At 41.8% G+C, this 23,325-nt stretch overlaps 1 protein-coding gene across 1 annotated transcript; it reads left to right on the top strand.

Moving 5' to 3' along the window:
- The first annotated feature begins 11,401 nt into the window (after positions 1-11,401).
- LOC148116213 (extracellular calcium-sensing receptor-like) lies at positions 11,402-23,264 on the top strand. The gene is made up of 4 exons (XM_087885418.1): positions 11,402-11,692; positions 11,727-12,137; positions 12,402-12,466; positions 23,046-23,264. The coding sequence occupies exons 1-4, from the start codon at positions 11,434-11,436 to the stop codon at positions 23,262-23,264; spliced, it is 954 nt and encodes a 317-aa protein (XP_087741544.1). The 5' UTR covers positions 11,402-11,433.
- Positions 23,265-23,325: the final 61 nt, after the last annotated feature.

Here is a 23,325-nt window from a genome sequence, read left to right as displayed (position 1 = left end):
AAATACACCAATAAAATAAATAATCCAAGGGTGAAATCTACTTACCTTCCTTACCGGTTCAAGTGTGTGTGCTCGCCTTCTGCACATGCATAAAAAAACATTACTTCCTGGTTAAAACCAGGAAGTAATGACACCCGGGCGGCGATCGCTACCAGATCGCCGAACCACAGGGAAAAATCACTACCGGATGGGGCAATCCGGTCCGATCCTGGAGCATTTCACCCCTGAAATAATGGCAAAAATAATATTTTCAAACATGAATAAATCCCAGATTCATGAATGCTCTGTCACGAGATGGCAGGCATTGACTGAGGCAACATGGAACATTTAACAACTATTTATTAATGGTACAACAGTTAACTGCTACTCGTGGAACTCACTCAACAACTGAGGCTGACAGCTTTTATATAGTAGCTGTCAGACTCCATTAATCAATCAGGAAGCACAGAGACTCCCGTGCTTGCAGCAACTTCATTTCGGCCAATCGGAACACAGCGTCTCCGTTGTCAGGCAGCGTGCTGAACACAACACCCCTTTCCCCCCGGATGGAGCATACATAATCCTTTAGGTAGGCAGGGCACTTGCACACTCGCCCAGATCACCTCAGTTCAGGAACGGAGCCTGTGGGGCGGGTCCCAGGTCGACCAGCGGACCGGCCAGCAGCTCTTCCAGGCCATCGGTCGGCATGGTCACATCTGGTACGTCTAGCGGTGGTTCTTGCATGCCAGGGGTAGGTGGGGGAATGGTGTCTAGTGTTGAAATGGGTGGGGAAGCCTCTCGGAACGCAGGTGGAGCACTCTCTATGCCAGTCTGCAGTGGGGGTGGAAGTCGTCCTCGTAACTGGTCCACATGTCATCGCCACGTTCTGCCATCATCAAGCAGGATTCTGTAAGAGCAGGGACCAGTTACTTGGGTCACTTGTCCCGGCAGCCATCCCAGTTCGCCCCTGTAGTTGTGCGTGAAGACCAGGTTCCCCCTCTTTAAATGCCCTGGAGGCCCGACAATCATCCCGAGGGCTTTCTGGCACGTAAGTGGGATGCAGCCGGTCTAGAGTGGTCTGCAAGTGGCGACCCATTAGCATTTCAGCGGGGCTTCAGTTAGTGATTGAGCAAGGCATCGTATGTTTCGAGAGCAGATAAACGGACACCCTTTCCTGCCAGTCAGCAGGTTTTAGCCTGGCCTGCATCTCCTTGGCTGACCTTATGGCCCGTTTAGTCAGGCCATTACTGGCTGGATGAAATGGGACAACCTGGGCATGGCGGATTCCTAGGTTGGCGAAGAACAGCTGAAAGGTGGCAGACGTCAATTGTGGCCCATTATCTGACACCAGTACGTCAGAGAGGCTGTGAGTAGAAAATAGCCTGTGCAACACCTTGTTGACTGCCTCCGAGGTGGTGGAGGTCATTAACTGTAACTCCACCCACTTAGAATAGGCATCTACCACAATAAGGACAGTGCAACCCATATATGGGCCAACGAAATCCAGATGAATTTGCGACCAAGGTCCCCTAGGAGTTTCCCATTCTCTAGGAGGGCTGGTGCAGCAGGCCTTGACAGCTGTCATTTCTGACACCTGGAGACCCGGTTGGCGATGTCCCTATCAATATGGGGCCACCAGACATAACTCCGGCTTAAGCCCTTCATCCTGATAATGCTGAGATGACTTTTGTGTAAACACCCCAGAACTGAGGGCTGTAGCTTGGGTGGAACCACCACCCTATTTCCCCACAGTAAACATCCCTGTTGGATGGACAATTCATACTGCCAGAACCGGAAAGGCAAAAATGGTTCAGCCACCTGCCCTAACGGCCACCCCCTGCTCACCCAGTCCAGGACCTGAGCTAAGATGGGGTCCCTCAGTGAGTGGGCCACGATGTCAGTGGCAGTTAAGGGATTGTGAAGCTCATCAACCAGAAGGACGGACAGAGCAGGCGCAGGATCCACAACAGACACAGGCAAGGGGCAGCAGCAGAGAGCGTCCGCGTGTGGTATCAATTTGCCGGGGCAGTAAACCAATGTATAATTATCAAAAACACCACCCAATGGGACATCCGAAGGGAAAGAATCTGAGGGGTTTGATGGTGCCCGGCCAGAAGCTCCAAGAGGGGTTTATGGTCTGTCACCAGCTCAAACGGTTGGCCATACACATAATCATGAAACCGCTTGATGGAGGCGACAGCACCTAAAGCCTCCCTATCAAGCTGGCTGTATTTTCGTTCCGTAGAAGACAAGGTCCTCAAGTAAAAGGCTTTAGGAGCCTCCAATCCATTCGGAAACCTATGGCTCAAAACAGCTCCTATACCATACAGGGAGGCATCAGCTGTTAACGTGAGGGGAAGGGTCAAGCTATACTGCACGAGGACAGCCGAAGAAGTGTGTAAATCTTTCACCACCTGAATAGAGCGGGAGTGTACGTGGCCCCATGACCACGGCATGTCCTTGTTCAGTAACCTGTGGAAGGGCTCAGCCACAGTGGCTTTATGTGGCACAAAAATGCCTGCAGTTCCGCCTGATAGGCGGGCACAGCAGCATGTTTAATAGCAGCAACCTTAGAAGGGGTGGGGTGTATGACCATGGCATCAATCAGGTAGCCTAGAAACTCGACCTTTGGAACACCAATTATGCATTTACTCTTCTTCAATTTTAGGCCATATTGATGAAAACGCAAAAGGACTGCCCTAACTCGATCGATGAGCTCACTTCGACAAGAAGCGGAGATGAGCACATCATTGAAGTAGGGCATGACCCCCGGCAGGTCGTGTAACAACTGCTCCATCAGGTTCTGGAATAGTCCAGGGGCAACACTGATTCCAAATTGAAGATGCCGGCATTTAAATGCTCCCCGGTGTGTCATGATGGTCTGAGCCTCAGCCGAGGCATCATCCACTGGGAGCTGCTGGTAAGCCTGAGCCAAATCCAATTTGGCAAAAATGGAGCCAGGGCCGAGGGAGTGGAGTAAATGCTGGACCACCAGAACTGGGTATGCATTGGCCTGCAATGCCTTATTTAGTATGCATTTAAAATCGGCACAGATACGAATCAAGCCATCAGGCTTAATAGGGATCACTATCAGGGTTTCCCACCGTGAGTGGTCAGTAGGTTCCAAAACACCCTGGGCAATTAGCTTGTCCAGCTCAGCATCCACCTTAGGGTGGAGGGCGAAAGGAACCCGACGAGGTTTGAGCCTAATAGCGGTGACTTGAGGATCCAAATTAAACATTATAGGGGAGCCAACATATTTACCCAGAGAGTCATCGAAAACGTCAGCGAACTCAGTGGACAGGACATCAAAATCATTAGATGATGTGGAGTGGATTTCTGTAATGCCCAGACCCAGAGAGCTAAACCAATCTAACCCCAAGAGACTGAGAAGAGAACAGTCAACCTCAATCAAGGGAAGATGCCCTGCAAAACTATTCTTCTCCACTAGGAAACGGCCATGCCCAATTATGGGAATGTAATTCCCTTGATAATATCGAAGCTTGACAGGGCAGGGGCGCAGCTGATTCTTTCGTAGGTCGGGTATCAGCTTCTTTATAGTTGACCAAGACACAATAGACTTGGATGATCCGGTGTCCACTTCCATCTGGCAGATTGCGCCTTCTATTTTGACAGTAAAAATCCCAATGGATTATCTTAATTACAGTACAGTTGATAATACATATGTGTGTGTTATGGGCTCATAGGGATCACTAACATAAATTACCCATTTTGTTAAAAAATTCAGGCGCATTATCTAACGCATCAACTATTTTTAGCCTAAAATGTTCCTGATCAAATTAATCATAAAAGGCACGAAGACTAATGGAAGCACCAATGGCCCTGATCACAGCCCTTTATTACTAGCTCTTGTTGGAGAGAGATCAGTTTGGGATCAAAGGAGCCAAGAAATTGATACTTGCTGAGGTGGTAAAACCAGGCTCCATACCTGCACCGTGGAAAGAACTACTTATCCGGACCAATGAGGGAGTCAGATGTACACATGCCTAAAGTACTAAATACATATAGTAAACATTTTGTTACGTGTGCTGACAATAGGATATTATTACCATAATCTCAGGTTTGTTCCATAGGCTTGACTCCTGCTCTCATAATAACATTCTGATTATTAATTAATCGGCATCAGAAGTTGCAGCTTTTGGGAAAGGACTTCACAGCCATAGATGGCTCTTCAGTGGCCAGGCAGTAGAGCGAGTGAACGCCTTTCCTCACCTGGGAGTAGCTTCCTCTGAGCCTTCATCTTGCCTCCCTCATCATCAAAGGAGCTCATGTAGACTGCAAGGGCATCAAACTGGCGGGCCGGATGTGTCAAGTATTTTCAAGTATTTACTTGAAAAAGGTTTTAGCTTCTGGACACAGTTAAATAAGGAAGATATAACAAAGTCCCTTAAAACAGACAGGCTTTTATTTGTGGAACTCCAGAGATAGAAGATGTAACACATCTATTATTTGAATGTTAATTTTGTAAGAAAAATCGGTGTCTTGGATTGCACATTAGACAAATGACTTTTGGTGATATTTAAAACAAAATATTTCCTGTGCAATAAGAATTTAAATATATATAATGCAGCCCTTTTTTTGAAACAAAACTGTTCACTTGATCTGTATATATGGGTCTGACTGAGGTAAATTCTATAGTTGACACAGGAATACGACTTTTATTCATTGTTCTTGTTTTATTTTAGTTAATTTCTTTCTTTTATTATATTTTTATATACAGTTTTGTTACTATTCTGTGTCTTTTAATTCTGTACTTTGATATAACTTAATGACTAATCAAAAACCTATTCTAATCTATTCATAAGAACAAAGTTGGATTTATTAAAAGTGATTATTTTGAATGTCATAGGACCCTAAAGTATAACATAGCATTCTTCGTTATTTATTCAGATGAGAGACAGAATTGTTTCAGAGGCTCTGAGTGATAAAAGTCGGTTCCCTTTTTTCCACCCGATGCTCCCCAAAGAAGGGATCCAGTACCCAGGAATTGTCCAACTGCTCCTCCATTTTAGATGGACATTGATTGGACTCTTCACTTCAGACACAGAGAAGGGAGAACATTTCATGAGGATTTTGACTCCTTTGCTCGTCAGGAAGGGAATCTGTGTCATTGTATCACAACGAATCTCAAAGACTGGCCTTACAGCACCCGTCAGGGATGCTGTCTCTAAGTGGAGACAAGTCAATGTCTTTGTTCACTTCATGGAATATGATTCTCTTTGGGACAGAATTCTTCCTTTCCATTCAACATTTGAAGGTTTGCCAAGACCCACTGAAGGGAAAGTCTGGATCATGACTCTCTTGGGAACATATTCGATAAAGAAGCACAGACTTCTCAAATATGTCCATAGTATTTGGACTTTTACTTTTCAGTGGAAAAAAAGACTAAATAACGATGGATTTGAACCCAATCTCTTTGTGGAAGCCCAGTACCAAGATCAGTCTTTTCACTGTTCATTTTTGAAGCACGTCTTTGCTGTCAAAGGCCGGAGAAAGTGCACCCAGGAAGCGCTACTGGAGACCACAGAGAAAAGGAACAGGATCCGGATCCCAAATTACCACTATATTCACGCTATCATTCATACTCTGGCTCATGCCCTGAATTCTGCCTATTCCTCCAGATCCAGGTGGAGAAGGAAGGAAAGCAAAGAGAGGCTGGGAACTCCAAGGCTGCAGCCATGGCAGGTATGAGGGTCTGGAAAAGGATCCTTCAGATTTAGTTCCTTTTGAGGAGGAACCTGGAGGATGATGAAGGGGAAACATCTAAACCTCCTCCTTGTGCCACAAAAGGCCAACCATTTGGCCAATCTAATAGCTCAGGGTATAATGTTCCAAAGAGCAGGCACCATAACAGACCTATGTTGACATTGAACGTTCCCAATTTAAAAAAGGATGTGTATTACTTTTTTTACATAAATTCCTGTATGTATGAATTTGAGATTAAAATGATACTTCATAAATTTAAAAGAGCCTGAGACCATCTAGCCCAACCCTTCATCTCTGCAGTTTAAAGCTGTTCGGATTGATGGCAGTTTGGTTTTTGCATTTAAGAAAATCACTGAATGGGAGACAGAATGTCTCTGGTTCAGTGACTCAGCTCTGAAACTGCTCCTCGTTTCCCGCTCCTTTAGCCAGAATTTCCCCTTTTGCAATTAAAATCATTTTTCAATGTCTGGCATTCTGGAACTATGGTGAACAGATTTTAAGTTTCTTTGAAACATATTCAGTTATTTTTTTAAAAAGTGCTGTATCCTCTCTTCTCCAGTTAAGAGATTGTGTTAGTTGGAAAAGTTGTTCCCAAACTCCTCCTGATTTTTAGCTTGTTGTCTTTCCTCAAGTCTAAGAGCTTCCTTGGCTTCCTTGCCCTTCCCTAAACCTCATCCAGGTTTTGTGAAAAGCCGTCTCCTACAATGGTGCACACAGGGGGATCTTGCCTTTGAGTTGGGGTGCCCCCAAAACACAAATTTCACTTCCTTTGCCTCTTATTTATTTATTTGGAAATTTATATTGCCGCCTATTTGCACATGGCAACTCAAGGCAGCTTACAAGAAATAAAATCTCCTATAAAAACAATAAAACTAATAAAAGAGAGAATCATATAATAAATTAATAAAATAATATAGCAAAATAATGGACCCATTTGCATTCTTTCCATGAGCATCACACTTGGGGCTCACTGTAATTTTGCAATCAACCACTATTTTGGATTGTTTTCACAAATATTCTGATTTGGTATCCTTCAGCCTTCTTCCCATGCTTCTCGTTTTTTCTTATTCCAAGCACAGAACTTTACACCCACTTCACTTATTATTTGAATACAATTTTATCCACCTAATTATTGTACCATGCAGCTCTCATTTAACTAGGTTTGTAATAACACCAGGAAATAGTTCGTTAAGATTTTACAAAATCAAATTATATCACTAGCGTTCCCACAATCTGGTAAGGAATGCAATGCAATGCCATGGGCGAATAGGCGGCAATATAAATTTAATAAATAAATTACCTTGGGCAATGGGAGAGGGGAAGAGATGCTTTCAACCGGACAACCCCTGAAGGGGGAGTGTGGGATCCCAGAGCTACATAACTGGGAGAGAAAGAAATTCAGAAAGGATCTTCTGTAATTTTCTAAGCTCCAAAAAGTGTTGGTCAGAGATTTGTAATCGTTGATAGATTTGCAGATTCCTTGTTTTCCCAAATAAGTATATTTGAAAATTAGATAACCATAAAAAACATTCCAATGTGAAAAGACCACATGAAACAAGACATGGAGTTTTCTGCTTTTAAAATGCCTAGATGTTTCTATTCTAGTTCCATCCCTTTCTAGAGAAGAATGAGTTTTGCAATCTTTCCCGGAACAAACTGTACTTGGATCAAAATGGCGATGTAACAGCAGATCTGAACATTATGAGCTTGGTGAACCTTCCTGAGGAAAAGCCCTTCAATGAGAAGCTGGGGAGTTATGAAAGACAGAGGCTTATGATCAACAAAGAGGCTCTTTCACGGCTAACGTTGCTTAACAAGGTCGGAGAAACATCGGTAGCTTTTCTCTTCTCTTCCAAATGGCCTTAGGAGCCATTTCAAGGGAATTAAACCTAGTCACAAAGGTGGATGACCTTCAGTGAGAATTAAATGTTGGTCCTAGAACCCTTATAATTGTGGGGGATGCCTTCAGTACTATTGAGCAAAGGTGTCCTTCAGATGCTGTAATATGGAACCTAGTTTAAAGCTTATTCAGCCATGTCAAAAATGGGACGCTGGATAATTATTGCTTAGGACACAGGAAATTTTCTGTCCACTCTTTTTTTCAGTACCTCCATAAAATTGGTGAGAAAGTAATTTCCCCTTATCATCTTTGCTGCTTTTTTCTAGAGTCTCTTTGTACTCTTTCCAAGGTCTCAACATCTTTTTTATATTGCGGTGACCAAAACTGGACACAGTATTCCAAGTGTGGCTTTACCAAGGCATTATAAAGTGGCATTAACATTTCATGTGATCTTGATTCTATCTCTCTCTTAACACAACCTAGGACTGTGTTGGCTTTTTTGGCAGCTGGCTCCTATTTAAGTCATTGTCCACTAGGACTCCAAGATCCCTCTCGCACTTATTACTCTTGAGCCCAGCACCATTTATTACTGTTGAGCCCAGCATGCACTATTCCTGTGCATTTGGTTTTTCTTGCCTAAATGTAGGCAAGAAATGGTTTTCTCACCATTGAATTTCATTGCAATGAAAACTGTTTTCTGTTTTCTGTAGTCCACAAGACTCTTTCCAAATTCCTACTGGTCAGAAGTTTCTTTCTTTACCATTATTTTATTCTATTTTAATATAATTAATTTATTAAAATTTAATAAACTTTTAGAATTTTTTTTAGAATAAATACATTTTATTTATTCTAAAATTTAATATTAGATCACCATACTTTAAAATCTTGAGTATATGAAGATTGGAGGAATACATGCTAAGATGGCCATGAGGAGCAACCCAGATGCTTGTCATTCAATGACTTAGCTAGTGGGAAAGTCTTTTATTGCCATGTGATACCCCAGAAGCAAAAGGGAGGAACTAAATGAATAATATACCAATAATTCTATCTCCTACATCAGTAGGGAATGAGTCAGTGATTTCATATTTATCTAAGTGAAGCCCAGAGATTTCTTGGCTAATGGTCATGCCTACATCCATTTTCCATGGATGCTTCCTTCTGACATATTTTCTTTGGCATTCCTTGGTTTTTCTGCTTAGTCTCTGCCTCAGTCGAAATGCGTGGGAAATTGTCATCCTGGATTTTTTAAGCAGGCTCGGGAAGGAGAGCCAGTTTGCTGCTATGACTGTATCCCTTGTCCGGAGGGGACCATCTCCACTCAGGAAGGTGGGTGACACCAGAGGAAAGGGTGCTGGTTTCATTCAGAGCATTTGTATCCTATGACTATCATTGTGTTGTACTTTATGATACTTGATGAACGTATCTTTTCTTTTATGTACACTGAGAGCATATGCACCAAGACAAATTCCTTGTGTGTCCAATCACACTTGGCCAATAAAGAATTCTAATCCATTCCATTCCATTCCATTCCATTCCATTCCATTCTATTCTAACCAAGGTGCATGTTAAAAGAGACATCTAGGCTTGACTATTTTGTTCTTGTTCTTTATTTTCAACATGCCCAATTGCTTCCATTGTGGGAAGAATAAGAAAAAGATTTTGAAGGACGAGGTAGGGAAAGATGGGAGGTCATAGTGGATTCACTTTTGTCAAAAGGAATCTCTCTTCTATTGGTCAACTTGGAAGTGTCCTCCCATGTTTAACTTTGTTAGCAACATCTGAAACCCTTGAAATACCAGGAATGGTTTCAGGTCAATGGCTTTTGCTCACCCAAACTATCTTTACCTTATAGGCCAAAAGATATAAATCCATCCATCCATCAATCCTTACTGAGATCATAGAGCAATATAAGCAGGAAGATCTAATTGGGAAGATCATTGAGGGATAGTGGTTTGACTCAAGGGACAAGAGAAAACCAAATGGAGGACTCATCATAAAATCCATCAGGAGGATATAACTGTGAGAATAACAGCAATGGAATAACAATACAACAGATTAACAGAATAGCCAAGTTGGAAGGGACCTTGGAAATCTCATAGTTCAGTTCACTGGTCTACTAATTTAGTCACATTGCCAACCTACGCAAAAAGATTTGTCTGATATGATCTGTTTTTGATAAACTCGTGTCAGCTGCTGACACAGATTCTTTTTATGTACCAGCTGTGCCTTTTCCTGGATTGGAGGCCTTGCCCATGCCTTGGCCACTTCTTGCTTGAATTAATGCGTTGTGCTTTGCATGGGGTCACCTGGAATTTATGAGTACGATGGCAGTGCATGCACAATGTTGAGTTACATCCCTGTTGTGTGAGTTGCACAAGCTTCCAGTTTCTTCCCAAATGCAATTAAAGTCAAAGTTAAAGCTCTACATCCATAGAACTAGGGTACTTGTGGGACTTCCTCTCCCTCTCCCTCAGGAGATCTCCTTGTCTCACCAGAGTGGATAGGAAAGCCACGCTCCAGGTCCATTCCCTAAAACTTTGCCACTTTGTGGATCCTTGGAACTCTGTGTTTTTCTATTGCAGCCCCTGTCCTAGAGAACAGGGTTCCCCAACCCCCACCCTCAGTCTGTGGGCTGGCACTGGGCCACGGAATGCCAGAAACCAGTCCACGCAAAGAAGTGAAGCCCTATCTGCAGGATGCAGGCAGCATGCAAAACCATGCCCCCCACAGTCCACAGAAAAACCTTTCTCCTTGGAACCAGTCCCTGGTGCTCAAAAGATTTAATCTGGTTTTAATTATGTCTTTTAACTTTTGTATCTATGTATTTTATTTTCTTTTGTGCCTGTTCACCGCCCTGAGTCCTTCGGGAGTAGGGCGGTATATAAATCTAATAAAACAAACAAAAAACAAAACATAAAACAAAAGGTTGGGGACCACCGCTATATAGAACACCCTCCCTGATGAGTTCTGAAAGACCTCCAGCCTTCTAACCTTCCAGGGAATTTGGTGTTTCCAAAAGTGGTGCAAATAGGGTGAGGTAAGCGCAGGATGAAAATGTGGGTGGCCTCAACGAAGGGTAGTTGTAGTGCCAGGTAATACTCTTTTGGGTTTTATTACATCCCAGAGTTCTGAAGAAGCTGGCAGGTGTTATCTCAGAAACATTGTACCATATCTTTAAAAAATCCTGGTGCACCAATGAACTACCAGAGGACTGGAAAAGAGCTGATGTGGTTCCCGTCTTCAAAAAAGTGGCGAGGGGAACAGACCCAGGAAACTACAGACCAATCAGCCTAATACCAATACCTGGGAAGATACTGGAAAAGATAATTTAAAAAAAAACAGATCTGTGAACATCTAGAAACAAATAAAGTTATAACTAGTAGCCAGCATGGGTTTGTTAAAAAAAGATCATGCCAAACCAATCTTATTTCATTCTTTGACAAGGTGACTAAATTAGTAGACCAGTGAAATGCTTTGGACATAGTATACTTAGATTTCAACAAGGCATTTGACAAAGTAGACCACAACCTACTTCTTGATAAACTAGAAAAAAAATGTGAGATAGACAGCATTACCACCAGAGGTGGAATTCAGCTGGTTCGGACTGGTTCAAGCAGAAATTTTGAGTAGTTTGGAGAACCAGCAAATCGCACCACTGGCGAATCGTACAGGCTCCTAGTTAACATTTATTATGGCTTTCCTGCCTCTCAGTATTAGCTGTCATCCAAAAAGCTCTTTCTTGAAATATGAAAAGAAGGGCTATAAAAGAAATATTACTTTGTTTTCTCAGATATTGAAAAATGCACAAAGTGCCCTGATCATCAGTATCCAACTGAGAACCGAATCCAATGTATCCCCAAAAAAGTATCCTTCATGTCCTATGAAGAATGTCTGGGCATCATCCTGGTCTGTTTGGCCCTACTTTTATTTCTAACCACAGGCTTTGTTTTAATCATATTCATAAAATACCTAGAAACTCCCATTGTCAAAGCCAACAACCGGGACCTCTCCTACATCCTCCTGGTCTCCCTCCTGCTTTGCTTCTTGTCCTCTTTTCTCTTCCTTGGACGACCGAGGAAAGCCACCTGCCTTCTCCGACAGATGGTATTCAGCATTGTCTTCTCAGTAGCAGTGTCTTCTGTGTTGGCCAAAACAATCACAGTGGTGCTGGGATTCTTAGCCTCAAAACCGGGCAACAGGGTTAGAAGATGGTTGGGGAAGAGCTTGTCCAACTCCATCGTCCTTTCTTCTTCTGCTGTCCAAATTTTCATTTGTGCATTGTGGCTGGGGTTTTCCCCCCCATTCCCTGACTCTGACCTCCACTCCCAGCCTGGAGAGATTGTTCTTCAATGCAATGAAGGCTCTGTCACCATGTTCTACATCACCCTCAGCTACATGTGTTTCCTAGCTGCCATTTGTTTCACGGTGGCTTTCCTGGCAAGAAACCTGCCTGCAGCCTTCAACGAAGCCAAGCTGATCACCTTCAGCATGCTGGTCTTCTGCAGCATCTGGATCTCCTTCCTGCCCACTTACCTGAGCACCAAAGGAAAGTCCATGGTGGCTGTGCAGATCATTTCCATCTTGGCCTCCAGTGCTGCGCTGCTGGGTTGCATCTTCTTCCCCAAGTGCTACATTATCATCCTGAGACCAGATTTAAATACTAAGGAACATCTAATGATAAAAGTACATGACTTATATTGAAATTGTTTCATAAACTCATAATGTTTAATTTTTCATTGCAGTTATTAAATTTTACACTTCCTTTGCATTTGTTTTACTATTAAGGTTACTTAAAATGGAAGGAAATAAAAAATATGAAGAGTGTTTATTCTCTCAAAACCCTTTCTGGATACAGTATATCCCAACAAGAATAACTCCATTGCAAAACAGCAGTTGGAAGGTTCAACATTATCTGTGAAGGTATCCCCAAAAGAAAGAAAACAGCCTGAAACCAGATTGGTCTCTTATCCAAAAGGCCACATGATCCTCTGGTCCACAAATGGGAAGCTGTTGTCTGTTAATGCGGCGTAGGACTGTGTTAGCTTTTTTGGCAGGTTCCGCACCCTGCTGACTCATATTTAAGTGAGTGTCCACTAGGACTCCTAGATCACTCTTGCAGCTAGTACTATTGAACCAGGTACTATACCTGTGCATTTGATTTTTCTTGCTTACTTTTCTTGCCATTGAATTTCATTTTTTTAGATACGTTCCAGTGTTCAGGTGTGTTGTGATCCTTCTATATCTTCAGCCCATCTTCTGCAGTATTGGCTACTCCTGCCAGATGTCGACCCTGAAGCTGACATATGTTTTATTGTAGTCATTTCCTATTCTTTTTCTAAACTTTCTCTAGGTACTCTGCAAAGGGATTTTGTCAGAGTTTCTTGCAAAAATCAAATCCAGAAGCACACACAGATAACTGAATCAGCTGGGTTCATTAACTTCTTTATATTCATAATAACACATAAAGTATTTACAATACCAATAGTTGATTCTTCAGCTCAGATCAGCAGACATGTTCACAGACACAGATTACAGCAGAGAGAGATTAACACACACTGGTTTCAGTTTCTCTTTCTCTGCACAGACTCAGAAGTTGCAGACTAAGACACGCCCTGGTTCCAGTCTGTCAGCAGTAGGAAGGGAGGTTGTAGGGATAAGGGGGGATGTTGTGGCTAGGTGGCATTCTTTCCCGTGGGAACTGAGAATGTGCCTGCAGATAGCTGAAGGTGGAGTTTGGAGTCACTGGAAAGTTGGATTGTAAGCTGATTGGAGAATGTGACTAGGGGGGGAAATTTCAAACTTTTGCTTTTTACTGGATGTAATTCCAGCATGAGGTCAGAGCCGGAATTACACCAAGACCTTGCCAATTTGATATGTTTCTAATAAAAAGACTTTGATGGAATATGGTTGCCTTGGATTATTCATTCTGGGGACATATTACTTGGAGGCTTGACATCAGATTGATGTCATCTGAAAATTGATGAATTCCCCTTCTATCCCCTTGTCCAAATCATTTATGAATATATTGAATAGTACCGGGCCTAAGACAAAGCCTTGATTTACTCCACTGTATACTTCCTTCCATATGGATGCAGTTTCATTAAGGACTACATGTTGAGTACAGTCGGTCAGCTGTTTATGAATCCATTTGGTGGTCATGCTATCTAACCCACATTTTTCTACCTTATCGAGTAGTTGGTTGTGGTCTACTTTATCAAATGCCATACAGAAGTCCAAAATAGTCACCACCAGATGGATTTGTAACTGGCTGACAAACTGCATTCAATGAGTAGTCCTTAATGGTACTACTTCTACATGGAGGGAATTGAACAGTGGGGCACCAGGAAGTTCCGTCTTAGGGCCAGTACTCTTCAATATCTTCATAAACAACTTAGTTGAGGGAATAGAAAGGGAACTCTTCAAAATTTCAGATGACACTAAGCCAGAAGGAATAGCCAACACCCCAGCTGATAGGCTCAAGATCCAAATGGATCTCAACATACTTGAACACTGGGCCCAATCCAACAAAATGAAATTTAATGTAGGGAAAAGTAAGGTTTTACACTTAGGCTGAAAATGTACAAGTAAAGATTAGGTGAAACTTGACTCACACGCAATAACTATGAAAGGGATCTTGGAGTCCTAATGGACAATCACTTAAATATGGTTTATGCCAGCAGTGTGCAGCAGCAGCCAAAAAAGCTAATGCAATCCTTGGTTGCATAAACAGAGTCATAGAGTCAAGATCATGTGAAGTATTAGTACTGCTTTATAAGACCTTAGTAAGACCATACCTGGAATACTGCATCCAGTGTTGGTCACCACATTGTAAGAAAGATATTGAGAATTTGAAAAGAGTGCAGAGAAGAAGAACTAAAACGATTAAGGGTCTGGAGACTAAAACATATGAAGAATGGATGCAGGAATTGGGTACAGCTAGTCTTGACAAAAGAAGGACCAGGAGTGACATGATAGCAGTGTTCCAATATTTGAGGGCTTGTTAAAGAAAAGAGGGGGTCAACCTGTTTTCCAAAGCACCTGAGGTTAGGACAAGAAGCAAAGGATGGAAACCAGGGGTGAAATCCAGCAGGTTCTGACAGGTTCTGGAAAACCTGTAGTGGAAATTTTGAGCAGTTCGGAGAACTGGCAAATACCACCTCTGGCTGGCCCCAGAGTGGGGTGGGAATGAGGATTTTGCAGTTTCTTTCCCCTGCCACACCCACCAAGCCACATCATGCCCACCAAGCCACGCCCACAGAACTGGTAGTAAAAAAATTTGGATTTCACCACTGATGGAAACTAATCAAGGAAAGAAGCAACTTAGAACTAAGGGGAAAATTCCTAACTGTGAGAGCAATTAACAAATGGAGCAGCTTTCCTTCAGAGGTTGTAGGTGCTTCATCACCGGAGGCTTTTAAGAAGAGACTGGACAGAGACTTGACTGAAATGCTTTAGGGCAGGGGTGTCAAACTCAAGGCCCAGGGGCCAGATCCAGCCCATGGGGAGCTTAGATCTGGCCCATGGGACCAACCTGGAAATAGTGAATAGAATTCTATTCTATTCTATTCTATTCTATTCTATTCTATTCTATTATATTCTATTCTATTCTATTCTATTCTATTCTATTCTATTCTATTCTATTCTATTCTATTCCATTCCATTCCATTCCATTCCATTCTGTTGTAGCCAGTGGTAGATCAGCCCCCTGCAAACTCCATCTCTCGAGGAGCCCAGCCACTCACCAATCACCAAGTCACCTGGACTCCCAGTGACGGGATGGGGTCCTTCAGGCACTTAGTTTGGCCACCTGTTTAGTAGCTTCAGCCAGCAGCTACCACACAAATGTTCATTGCCAGCCATATTTGACACTCCTAGCTGCAGTTTACTTGTGAGCACCATTGGCTGGGAGAGGCAGGGAGAAAGGCCAGATTAGAGGCAGCCAGCACATCGCTGGCTGGCTCGCTCGGCTGCTTGCCACCCTCAGCTTGCAGGCAGTGAACGAAACCCATGTCATGACTGCCGCCTCCTGTCCTGCTTCTAGTCCAACCCCCTGCCCATGCAGGAAACCCTACACCACTTCAGACAAATGGTTATCCAACATCTTCTTTAAAATTTCCAGTGTTGGAGCATTCACCACTTCTGCAGGCAAGTTGTTCCACTTATTAATTGTTCTAACTGTCAGGAAATTTCTCCTTAGTTCTAAATTGCTTCTCTCCTTGATTAGTTTCCACCCATTGCTTCTTGTTCTACCCTCAGAACTATTCTGCTTTGGAGAATAGTTTGACTCCCTCTTCTTTGTGGCAACCCCTGAGATATTGGAACACTATCATGTCTCCCCTAGTCCTTCTCTTCTGGAGCCAGCCAGAGGTGGTATTTGCTGGTTCTCTGAACTATTCAAAATTTCCATTACTGGTTCTCCAGAACCTGTCAGAACTTGCTGAATAGGGCTTCCGGTTTGGTTTCCGCCACTGCCGGACGGTCTTTCGGGACCACCAGCCTCACCGCCTGTAAAGAGCCGTCTCTACAGCTGAGAGACGGCTCGAAAAACTCTGTCTCCTTAGGAGACGTGAGATAGAGCCGGCGAGGACAGGTAGAGCCCTCTGCGAACTCCCCAGAGTTTTTTTTTTACTCTTGGGGAGGAAGCAGAATGTGGCTCCCTATACAGCTCACCGTTGCTCCGGGCGTCGGGGGAACTCTGCTTCTTGCAGAGCCAGGCGATGGGACCAACCCAATCAACAAAATCTAACAGATTGTTTGAACAAATAGGATGAAATCTGGATTTGGAACCCTAAATCCCAAGTATTTCTAACAATTTTATGAGTGATTTTAAAAGTGAAGAAAGAAAGTTTTTAAAATGGTGACTGACTGAGGCTTGAGAAGAAGAAAGCTGAAAGCGAAAGTCCTTCCGTTTGAATAGCCTAATACGCTACAAAGTATCTGAAACAATAGCGCTGGCTAGAATTGAAGAGAAAAATTTCTATTTTAAGTTTCTTCCTTCTTAGAGACTTGATATTGATATTGTTTGGAGGAAAGTCCTTTTAAAAAAAAAAAGAGTTTGTCTGTGTGGCAGCATGGCGTTAAAACAGATAAAGCCAGACAACCAAGCTGGGGGGGGGTCCCCCATCTACAAATCATATGAGCAAGTTTTGAGCTTGCAGATTCAGAAGAATGGCTCTAAAGACCTAAAGGAATTTGTTTTGGAGGAGATGGCAAGACATGATGAGATTGTGAACCAGAATCTTGAAAAATTCAGGCAGGAAATTAAAGAGTTGGTACAACGAAAGTATGATAATCTGAAACAACAGATTATAACAGCTTTGAAAACTTTTTCAGAAATAGTTATAAAGATGGATAAAAATATCAATTTATTAGAGTCTAAAATGAATGAAGCTGATGATAAGATTTATAATTTGGACAATAAAATACAAAAAATTGAAAATGATTTGATAAATACTCAAGAAAATAGCTCAGAAGTAAAGCCTAAAATAAAGAAAGCTGAGCACAAGACCTACAATGCAGATAATATAAAACAAAGGATTGAAAGAGAAGTTACAATGATGCAATATAGGTCCATGGAATTTGCAGTCAGAATGAGGGGAATACAGGAAAATAGCAGAGAGGACCTGAGAAAGATGTCTGCTGAAGTTCTGGCTGCGATTTTAAAGGTTAGTCCTGAAGAGGTATCCTGTAAGATTGATAAGGCGTACAGAATAAACTCTTGGGTTGCAAAGCAAAGGCAGTTGCCTAGAGATGTGGTGATTTACTTTACTGATAAAGGAATAAGAAATGATATTGTGCAAAAGTCTTTTAACTCCACTCTAGAAATAAATGGAAGGAAGATTTGGATATATAAAGAGCTGCCGTCCAAGATGTTAAAAGATAGAAAGGAATTTGAATTTCTGGTGACTGAGCTAAAAAAACAAAACATCCCATTTAGGTGGGATGCTCCAGTTGGTATAATATTGAGATACCAAGGAGAAAGATATCAATTAAATACTGTTGAAAAAGCGGAAGAATTTTACTACAAGGTCTTCAAGATGGATCCAACACCTCCACGTATGCCAACAGTGTCAGGAACACAGGAGGGGGATAAAGAAAAGCAAAATGAACAAGAGATTGAAATTCAGGCTAAGCAGATGGAGATGGAGGTAATGGAAAAACAACAAGTTACAGAGGTCTTTTTGGATGAGCCACTTTTGGATTCTCCTTCAGAGGCTATAGCTGGATCACCTATAAATATAAGAGAGGCGGCTTTGGATTTTGATTTGATGTCTCATCAAGTTACAGACCAGCATGGAATTCAATCAGCTGATATACAAGTCCTAGAAAGGCAACCAGGATGGAGATCTAAACCACAACAAGTTAAGAAAAGAAGAAGCAGGTTCTACAAAACTAAAAAATTTTAAACTAAACAAAAAACATTTTTTTCTTTTTTTTTCTTTTTTATTAGCCAACAGACTAATGCCAGTTACTTAAGAGATGATTAAATACAATAAGTGGGATTTATAGATGGCTGATATATGAAAATATAATTGAGGCAAATTATTGACTTATACTATTTTGAGGAGAATGGCAGATCTCTGCAGTGCTGGTGCTTTCGGGATGTGGAAGGTGGCCTCTGATTTGGTGGATTGGAACTTTCTATTTTGGACTCTTTGAAAAATGGATTACGTATATGCTGAGCTATAAGGCAAGAGAACTATGGGATTGGGGCATGCAGAAGATCTGGTTGTTACCCCAATGTGGTGGTTGGAATCAATAATCTAGATAAAAGACACTACAGAAGATACCATGTGGAATATAAATATAAAGTCACTCGGGTGGTTTTTTATATACGAAAATACTTACTATTGATGGGGGCAGATGGTAATGGAAGATACTGAATATACTGTTGGAAGCTGAACCTGATGTTACCCTAACATGGGCGATGGAATTAATAATCTAGTTGAAAGACGTTACAGAAGACGCTATATGGATTATAAATTTAAAGTCATTAGAGGATTTCACTTATATGGAAATATTTTTTAGTTGTGTGGTGCGGGCAGATGAACAAAGATATTAAAAATATTATGTATGGTAGACCTGTAGGAAAATGTGTGGAGATGGGTTAGGTTACTGATTGTTTAGTTTAGGAAAAGGGATGTTATGTTTAGATATAAATATACGCAAAAGATTTGAATTAGGAGATATATGTATGGGGGAGGAAATGGGTAGATTATAAATTGAGTAAATGTCAAATTAGGATTTATTATATAGTTTTATAGTTGAAGGTTGCTTTGAAATGTATAGTATAGGGGAAATATAATAATAACGTTAGAAAGAAATGGTTAGCATGTGGGGGGTGGTGTAAAAGGATGGTAAAGTATATATAATTTGATATCAATCTGGATTTTATTTTTGGAGAAGCCATGGGGGGTGGGAGGGTGAGGGGGGGTTAGGGAGGAGGGGGGAAAAGGGGGAAAAATTTGTATTTGAAAAACTTTTTCAATAAAAAAAAAAAGAACTTGCTGAATAGCACCCCTTGTTATATCTGTATTTTTTTTTCACTAAAATGCTTTTCTCCGACTACCTGTCTACATAAAATGCTCCAGAAGAATTTCGGGATCCCCAGAGGAGAAGTTGCTTCTCACTGTAATTATCACCATCCTGGTCTTTGAGGCCTCTTCTGCTATTTCTCCAGGGACTTCCTTGGATGTAAACATCAGATTGAAACAACGTGGAAGGGATCATGCTGGGTGTTTTGCATAAGATTTAGGATGGACAGGGGCTGTGCTCTTCAGGGTACTTATCTCTCCATGTGAAGCTCAGTTTTTTTCTCTCTCTCCCTCTCTCCCCCTCTGTTTCTCTTTCTCTCTCTCTGTCTCTCTCTCTGAATTGAGAAAGCCATTTGGCAGTTTCAACTTGTGAGGTGCTTTGAATTCTTCTAACTCTTCCTGTTGTTCTTGTTTAGAAAGAGGAAAGGGATTGATTCATACCTATCAATTATGGACCTTCTGCTTCTGCTTCTGGTGCTGCTGATGTCCCAGCCGGTCTCTGGGAAGTTTAGGATGAAGTGCCCACTGATTTTGGAGCACCAGGATGGAAAAGGACCATGGAGCTATTACAAGCCAGGAGACCATCTCTTTAGCTTGGTCATCTCTGCAACAACAATACCACGTACAACATTGCCTTTCAACACGCCTCCTTCTAGGCAGTCTCACTTGTAAGTAGCTCATTCTGATGGAGTTTTATTCCTTCTATTTGCAGTTCCAACAGTCTTTTTTCTTTTCTTCTTGTTACATTTTATTGTTATATTGCAGACTTGTCTGGTTTCTTGAAATGTTTTGGTTTCCATGGCTTCCCTCTGTTGCCTTACTTTGTAGAAATGACTCAAATCCAAGGATGGGGAAGAAAAAAACCCTGAAATAATTCCAGATTATTTTCCCCTTCCTGCCCAATCCTAAATCCATCACTTGAATACTAGATACTTATTATTGCTGTTGTTTACAGTAATTATGGAAAAGGTTTAGTCGACTGGCCCATTTCCATACTTTCTTAACTGCTCATTAACATTCAATGGCCAATCCTCACAGGCTCACTTGCTCGTAGAAGGCTCTTTCTGGGTCATTTATGAAAAGTCCTTTAATGGTGGTTCTAATTTAATGATTGAATGTTAGGTTTTGAATCCTAATTTTTGGCTAAATGAAAATCACTATAAATAGTTGTTATATTTGTGACCATTAACCCTGGTGGAGGAGTATTTCCAGCCCATCATCTCAATACTCAAAAAAAAATAAAAATAATGATGATGTGTGACTATCATTCGCCTTTGTTTTTTCAATGTCTTGGCTTGAGGCTCAATATACATGTCTAAAGAAAGAGATGATAATCTGAACATATTTCTACAGTGCTACATATACTTATCTGCCTCTGCTCCTACGCATCATTTTCACCTTTCAAATGGTCAACAAGAACCCTCAGCTCCTGCACAACCTCACACTCGGCTACAACATCCGTGACAACTATCTGAGCAACCTCGGCACTTCAGATGCCTTGCTGGACCTGCTGTCTACTGGAGAAGCCAACGTCCCCAACTACAGCTGTGGCAGAGAGGACAACCTTCTGGCACTTCTTGATGCAGCTAAAAGGGACATCACCATCCAGATGTCAAACTTAGTGGGCATCTACAAAGTCCCCCAGGTTTGTGTGTGTGCATATTTATGTCAGGGTTCCAAATAACACCCCCAACCAGTGAAGACTCCAAGGCCAGCAGCTCCTCAAAGTTCCATTTTATTAGAGATTTCATATTGGCACATCTGGGGAAAACCCGAATCTGAAAGCTCCCGGGTTTCCCCCACCCAAAGGAAAGCCGAAGTCCCTTCCCCTACACCCACATGTCCATCACATGGTCCAATCAATCCACCGTCCCAACTGGAGTTGCCTCCCAATCACACCACTCCAGGTGCAGGCTGAACCTTCTTGACTCTCAGAGAAAAGAATGTTATGGCTAAATACTTCTACCAACTCTATACAAACTCCCTCCCAGTTTTCCACAGACTAAGTGTGGCAGAAAAGATGGCCTCCAGGGCTGACAATTTCTTTATCTGGTAAAGTGAGTGGGATGTTGATGGATGACTGATAGATCTAACCGGCCAATACGCTCTCACAGAGAGGGCCTCCTCAGGGTGCCGTCGGTCAAGCAATGTCGGCTGGCGGCCCCCAGGGGGAGAGCCTTCTCTGTGGGAGCACCCGCCTTCTGGAACGAGCTACCTCCCAGAATACGGCTGATTCCGGATCTCCGCACTTTCCGTAAGGCCCTGAAGACATTTTTATTTCAGCAAGCCGGCCTGGCCTGAATAGGTTTTAGGGTTTTTTTTTTAATTGTATTGCTAGGGGTTTTAAATTGGGGCGGCCGTTTAATTTAATTTATTTTTACTTCTTTTAACTTTTATATTGTATGTTATTTTAATTCTCGGCTGTTCACCCCCCTGAGTCCCTTCGGGGAGAAGGGCGGGATATAAATTTAATAAATAAATAAAATAAATAACCACATCTTCTGTTTTGAATTCAATGGCTGCTTTTCAGAATGGCCAGTCATGGCTGTGGGTTGAGAGCCACAGTGGGGAGGGGGCAAGGATCAAAGCAGACGTATCCTCTTATGCCACCATCTCCATTGCTTTGGGGGCCAATCAAAAGGTCTTCTATGCAAAAGGGAAGCGTGGCAGTGATGGGAAGCTCATATTTTCTACATGATCTTAGTCAAAATTACAAAATTTTGAAAGGTGAACAAATCGCATATTCATGAAAAAAACCCTAATAGATTATATGACCTACATTTGAAAAATCATATATGTCTCATGAACTCATAGGGAGGATTAGCAATACTTAGCCACTTTATTTAAAAAATTACAAGCTTATTAGCCAATATCTTAACTATTTTATACCAATATGTTTATGAGTAAATTCATCGTAAAAGATTTGAAGAGTAATAAAATCCCTGGACAGGACTTTCTACCAGCTGAACTGTTCCAAAAATATCCCAGCTGGTTGATCACTCTACAGGCAATTTCATTTACTCTGTATATACTACTGTATATCCATTTGGATGGAAGATGGCAATATTAGTTCCTACGTGTAAAAGGGGAATAAAAAGTACCCCAGCAATTACAAGCCCATCCATCTGATATTGTGGCTAAATATATGCCAGGTTCCTCTTGAGTAGAGTTGAAAATGGGTAGATTAAAATTGCATTACTTACAGAAGCAAACGTGGGTTGTAGACAGAGGAAATCTACAAGTGACAATTGTCTTTTTTGAACCATCTAATTACAAAATGCGTCAGTCAGAGGAAACAACATTTTGTTACTTTTATATATCTTAGTGCAGAATCTGATACAGCGAGCAGGGAAATATTGGTTGCCCTTAAGACAGAACTCAGAACTGCTGACCTCGATCAGCCCCTTTCCTAGCAGCAGTGAGAGAGTTTGGGCTCAATGGAGCCAATGATGAGAAGGGTCGATACTTTCGAAAGGGCAGATGTGGCTGCATCCTTGAACCCTTGTTATTTAGTCTACGTACATGAATGACTTACCAGGTCTACTGAAGGATCCTAAAGAACCGTGTCTAAGGGGCTAAATACATATAGTAAATCCTGATAATCAACTGTTTCACATGCATCAACTGTTAAAAAAAATCTTGACTCTTACTCTCATGATAGTTCTCTGACTATTAATAAATCAAAAATCAAAAGTTTTGGTATTTGAAAATAGGTTACAGCTCAAATGTAAAAAGTTCTAGCTAATCAACTTCCTTAGCCCCATTTATTAAAGTATATAAGGCCAAGGTTACCCCAAACCTTTTGTATCAAGCTGAAGTTTGGGGCTGAAAATATATCACTACTAGATATATTATATACAATATTACATGTAACACAGCTCTGCTTTTTCATCACTTTTTCAGATCAGTTATGCAACTGTTTCAGAGGCCCTGAGTGATAAAAGTCAATTCCCTTTTTTCCACAGGATGCTCCCCAAAGAAGGGATCGAGTACCCAGGAATTCTCCAACTGCTCCTCCATTTCAGATGGACCCTGATCGGCCTCTTCGCTTCAGACACAGAGAAGGGAGAGAATTTCATGAAGACTTTCACTCCTGTGCTTTTCAGGAATGGGATCTTTGTTGTGATATCACAACGAGTCTCAACGGTTCCGCCTACGGCATCCTTCAGGAAGGCCATCTCTAAGTGGAGACAAGTCAATGTCTTTGTTCAATTCATAGAATATGTTTCCCTTTTGGAGCGAATT

The sequence above is a fragment of the Pantherophis guttatus genome, chromosome 2 (genome assembly GCF_059756535.1).
Source record: "Pantherophis guttatus breed Tessera chromosome 2, ASM5975653v1, whole genome shotgun sequence".
Taxonomy (NCBI): domain Eukaryota; kingdom Metazoa; phylum Chordata; class Lepidosauria; order Squamata; family Colubridae; genus Pantherophis; species Pantherophis guttatus.
Note: the sequence above shows the minus strand (reverse complement) of the source record. Positions and strands in the feature narration are given on the sequence as shown.